This window comes from Pygoscelis adeliae, unplaced genomic scaffold, assembly GCF_000699105.1.
Source record: "Pygoscelis adeliae isolate BGI_AS28 unplaced genomic scaffold, ASM69910v1 Scaffold93, whole genome shotgun sequence".
Classification (NCBI taxonomy): Eukaryota; Metazoa; Chordata; class Aves; order Sphenisciformes; family Spheniscidae; genus Pygoscelis; species Pygoscelis adeliae.
In genome coordinates this window covers 205,787-211,370 of record NW_008824469.1, presented here as the reverse complement: position 1 = coordinate 211,370, position 5,584 = coordinate 205,787, and the positions used below count along the sequence as shown (strand labels likewise).

Sequence of the window (5,584 nt, the reverse complement as noted above, 5' to 3'; positions counted from 1 at the left end):
CCTCTGAACTCCCGGCGGTACCGGGCGGGCCCCTCGGTCGCTGCTGCTCGGCGTTTGCACGGAGCTTGGCGCGACGCTGCTGTGTTGTCGCTTTTTCAGATGATGAGCTGAGCCTGTTGGTTATCGTCATTGACACCAACCCTATCTGGTGGGGAAAGAAGGCGCTAGGAGAAGCTGAGGTACGTCTTCTGGGTGTTGGCACTAGTGGTGGTGGTTTCTGAGGGAAATAATTTTTTTTTTTTTTTAATGTTAGTAAGTAGCCAACAAATGGGATTAGTCTTTGATTTCTGGACTGTGCTAACATTGTCTGCTAAAACGGGTATGATGGATATTATATTAGAACATTATTAGAATACTCTTTCAGACATAGCTACCCAGCGTTGTGTATTTGCCAAAGCTTTTTTTCCAAATGCTTCCTATTAAGAAAGGAAGCTCTTTCTGCATCTTCAAATTCAAGTTCTTTTAACTGCAGTTAGCTGAGCGATTTCTTCTAGATTACTTAACCGTAAATGTTGTTGAGCTATATCTACTTTCTTCTTTTTTTCAGCAGTTCACCCTGTCAAAATGCATTGATGCAGCAGTGGTACTGGGAAATTCGCACTTATTTATGAATCGCACCAACAGACTTGCTGTCATAGCAAGTCACACGCAAGAAAGGTATAGCTGCTTCTTAACAGTGTGAAGGTTTAAAGTGTATTCTGCTCTATCTGTCTCCTGATTTTCGTGTTGGATTGAAGTATGTAACTGAAACCATGTTTAAAATGCATAACATATCATTGTCTTAAAAACAGAAATTAACTAAAATTGTGTAGGAAAGAAATAATCTTAGTGCCTTACACAAAGCAACAAAAAGGCTTATAAGACAGAAAGGAAGTTTAAACAGAATTTTACTTAAAAATATATGGAGAGAGGGAGACAGAGGATGGTAGAGATGTGGGGAGCAGGACAATGCAAGTGGCGGAAGTTTCCCGTTTAGCGGACATTTTTCCCCAGATATTTGTGAGTCTCAGGATCTACCCCCAAGTGCAGGCATGGCATCTATTTGCCAATTCTCTTGAGGGGTGTCTTGAAAGGGGGAGGTGAATGTGGGTTTTACTCCATTTTGGGTTTGAAGATTGCCTGCCTTATGTAGCCTCTTTAATGTCTAAAGTATTAAAATTATTTGAGATTATACTTCAGAGTATTGCTGTCTACAGCTCATTAGTTTATGGTGTTTTTTCTTACAAGGGTAAAGACAAAACGCGAATACTTTGGTTTTTCTCTGTTTCAGCCGTTTCTTGTACCCTGGGAAGCGTTGGGCTTTTGCAGATCTCTTTGGAGATGGTGGTAGTTCCATGGAATCTAATTGCTCTGGCAGCAAGGATGGAAAATACGAATTGTTAACAGCGATAAATGATGCAATTGCAGAAGAGATTAAAGACCTCATGACAAAAAGTAAGGAAAATTCTAGGCTTAGTATGCAGAATTGCAAAACACTTGGACTCTCAAGGAGTTGCAGGAATTTCCTTTATTTTAATCATGTGAATTTTAATACCTTTAAAGTAGATGACTTTATTATGCTTGACACTTCAGGCCTCTGCATTAAGACTATTTGCCAAAGGTAGAACTTGTAGTATTAGGTATGGTCAGGTTCAGCAACTGTTTTTATATATAAAACTAACTTCTGCAGCTTTTCTTGTATTGCAGCTGACATGAGGGGCCAGCAAACAGAAACTCTGTTAGCAGGATCACTTGCTAAAGCACTTTGTTGTATCCTTTTGATCACAGAATCTTCAAAGCCTTTATGTATTTTTAAGACTGTTTCTTGTAATATTAATTAAGTTTTACTATTCCCGTTCTGTAATAATACTCAAAACTGAAACGTTTACCTAATAACTGTGGGTCATGCTTATTAAAATGTCTGTTGGCTAAGGTGGTGAATACGTGGTATGGATACTGGAGTTATTTCCAAGAATAGAATGTAGATTCCTTAACGTCAGCTAATGTAGATATCAACAAGATGAGCAAAGAGGTAAAAGGTAATGCCTCTGCTCCTGTTCTGAGTACTTAAATAAATATTTGAATCAGAATAACAGATATAAATGCATATGTACATACAAATAAATATGCATATGTTTTGACACACCCCCATTTCCAAAACTGGCAATAATAGGTACAGGTTCATCCTGATCATTTGAAGTTGCCCAATTTAAACTAGGTCTGGCTGATGATTAGAAGTAAAGGACTTGATCATTAGTCCACATTCTTATTCTGATTTTCTGTTGCATGCAGGTAAAATGAGTAGAACTGTAACTGGAATCTCTAGAACAGCTGGAGGTTGAGAGGAACTTTTTGAAAGTCACATGATGCACGAATCCTCTTCCAAAGGGACCACCTGCAGAGCTGTGATGATAGCTGAATTTCTTACTCAGTTTTGGTCATCTTCTTGCGACTTCTGTAGTCAGGAAAAGTGCTATTTGTGCGAACAGTTTTGCAAGGAGCATATTGGACTAGAATCAGCTATACGTTTCAGATTACTTTAATCAATGAGAAATACCCCATAACTTGAGATATGTGTTTCAACCAATGAGTTGGTAATGAACAGCTTGAACATTTCTTTCCTGATCAACATCTAACTCCTTTTGGACAATAAATGAAATGGGTTTGCTTTCATAACGTCTGAATTGGTACACAGATGCTTGTCACTGGGACTGTAAAACAGTTTCATATACATATTTTAACTGAGACATTAGATCTGACATCTTGGATGTTAGATATCTGAGATGTTAGATGCTACAGAATTAAAAGGGCAAACTACAGGCGATAGAAACAATGTGCTCATGCATTTCTTTTTCTTTTTAATACTTAGCCAATCAAGAAATGAAATCAAGGATTTTGGTAAGAACTTCTGCTGTCAGTTTTCTTTTAGTCTTGAAATCCAGTGATATTATGTAGGCTAACAAGTTTGAATTGTTTTATTTAGGTCATAAAAGCAGCAGAAGACAGTGCATTGCAATATATGAATTTCATGAATGTGATCTTTGCAGCACAGAAGCAGGTGAAGCTGGCATTTTTTTCATATATATTATCTTTTATTAATGTGCAAAGATTAAAAAAATGTTCATTTTTCTTGTGACTATGTTCTGATCAAATGAAAGAGCTTCCCTATGGCTGTAGTGGTCCTGCAGCTGTAAAAGCATGTGCATTTATATGTGGAGTGCATTTATAGCGGAAACAGGTCATGACAGTAACGCTGATGAGGCTACATTGGTCCTAGCTGAATTTGTTTTTCATGTATTTCATCTCTTTTCTTGCAGAGTATTTTGATTGATGCCTGTGTCTTGGACTCTGATTCAGGTCTTCTACAACAGGTACAGACTTCCTATTCTTACTTGCTGTTTACATTTATTCCTAGATACTTGATGCTAGATAGTTTGACATATTCTAAAGCTCTCTTTGTTTTAAGAGTGGGTGTGGAAATATGTTCAGTGGATCTGACAGTTCCAACATGCAGGCTTTGTGCAGTATGTGGATATTTTAAATATCCTGTTTATCTCATAAAACATAACAATCTGATCATGCTTTCTGCTTTCCAGGCTTGTGACATTACGGGTGGCATATATTTGAAAGTGCCGCACATGCCTTCCCTTCTGCAGTATTTGTTGGTAAGTCATTTTAAAAAACACTTCAGTGTTTTTCCTGTGTCAGATGTGAAATCTTACTGGCTTCATTGACGAGGTAATACAGCAGTACCATTCCAGTTTGCAAAATATATTTTCTGTATTCACGCAGTGGGTATTTCTCCCTGATCAAGAGCAAAGATCACAGCTTGTCCTTCCACCTCCTATTCATGTTGACTACAGAGCTGCATGCTTCTGTCATCGAAATCTTATTGAAATTGGTTACGTGTGCTCTGTGTGCTTGTCAAGTAAGTTTTATAAATATTTAAGAGTCTGATTTCTTACTTTCAAATGAACTGTTTTAGTGAAAGCCAATTCTTTTATTTTCCAGTATTCTGCAACTTCAGTCCTATTTGTAGTACATGCGAGTGAGTGTTTCTTCTTCTTGTTTCAGGGGTGGGTGTGGAAATATGTTCAGTGTATCTGACAGTTCCTTTTTTATGTTGTTTCAGGACTGCTTTCAAAATATCATTGCCACCTGTCATGAAAGCTAAGAAGAAGAAATTAAAGTTAGCTGTGTAACAACATTATGTAAATACATCATTACCTTCTTCAGTAATTCCATGAAATGGAATATATGTGAGAAATTGATGGCACTTTTTATTGGAGATGAAAGAGAACTGTTACAGTGTTACTACTTGTTTCTTAAGGGATAAATATTTAAATTGTATGTTTTCTACACAGCCCTTTAAGTAACAGACCACTGTATTACCATGTAACCTGTGCTGTTTTAAATACTAATTCTTAATTCCAGAAGTTACAGCCTGTGAAGAGACAGACCTTGTGAAGTAGAAGGTATTCTGGCCACTGCAAAGTTTCACATCTCCAGGTTATTTTCAAAGACAAGAAAGCTCTGATTCTTTTTGTATGTTGGTGTAAAGGTAAGAATGACCATTTCTGGTGTGTAGGATCAGAACCTTAGCACGATGTTATTCAGGGACTTCAACTTCTTGCTAGCTTTTGCTAGCAATTTTTTGACTGAAACAGCATCAATTTCAAAATAAATGAGCCAACACTTTCAAGATGGCTTAGAACCCACCTTTTTTTTTTTTTTTAAGATGCTAATTCCCCTGCCTGTGCACTTATGCATATTCATATTCCTTTGACGGTACTGTCTTTGTGGTATTTCTTTCTCAATTGGATATCTCTTCATTCATCAATAAAAAGGCCCCCCTTTGTTTAAAATAACTTCAATAAATGCAAACTATCTGGTTAGTCTTTAAGGTTGTACTTTGAAACTGGAAAACAAAAAATATAATTCTATGTAATATGACAGCAGGCACACTTTTTGAGTATGTAGTTTTATGTCTGGCATTTGACAAGTAAGAAGGAAGGCTTGCGTTGGTGGTTTTTATGTCAGAACATGAGGGTATGCTGTGTACTTCTGAACATGGCTTTGGTTTAAACAAACTAAAAAACAATCTCCCACTTTTAAAAGGTAACTGTATAATTTGGTGTTTTTACCTGTTGCTAGTAACTGATGTTCTCCTGAAAAGAATACAGAGAGTAATTGTTTCCTGCATAGAAAAAGACAATTTTTTTTTTCCAAGGCGTAGACAGGAATTTATGTCGCGTCTTAATACTCGCATCAGGTTTTTGTCAATGTACCTGTTGTAGTGCCAGTCTCTTACTGGCTTGTTTGATTGCCAAAAGCCATTTTGTTTGAAGGCTGTATTTATAATTTACTTTGTACAAAACGTTTGTAATAAAACCTTTTTCAAATGTGTTTAGATATTACTATAATAACAGATAATTTTAAGGGTGTTCTTGCAACTTTGGTGTGAAGGAGTGACAGTATGATCTGGCGCTACACGAAGTGCCTGAGGGAGGGTGTGGGCCGTGCGGAGCTAGGTGAGATGATGAGGGGCAGACTCGTCCGGTCTGTCTTGGTCGAGCCCGCTTTCGGCTGTGCGATCGCTACCGTG

General features: G+C 37.4%; 1 protein-coding gene across 1 annotated transcript; it reads left to right on the top strand.

Annotated features, from left to right (window-relative positions):
* Nucleotides 1-104: 104 nt before the first annotated feature.
* Nucleotides 105-5,406, top strand: GTF2H3 (general transcription factor IIH, polypeptide 3, 34kDa). The gene is made up of 12 exons (XM_009321159.1): nt 105-179; nt 548-657; nt 1,271-1,434; nt 1,687-1,749; nt 1,989-2,018; nt 2,849-2,877; nt 2,963-3,037; nt 3,297-3,350; nt 3,576-3,644; nt 3,772-3,907; nt 3,991-4,027; nt 4,112-5,406. The coding sequence occupies exons 2-12, from the start codon at nt 608-610 to the stop codon at nt 4,179-4,181; spliced, it is 777 nt and encodes a 258-aa protein (XP_009319434.1). The 5' UTR covers nt 105-179; nt 548-607; the 3' UTR covers nt 4,182-5,406.
* The last annotated feature ends 178 nt before the right edge of the window (nt 5,407-5,584 follow it).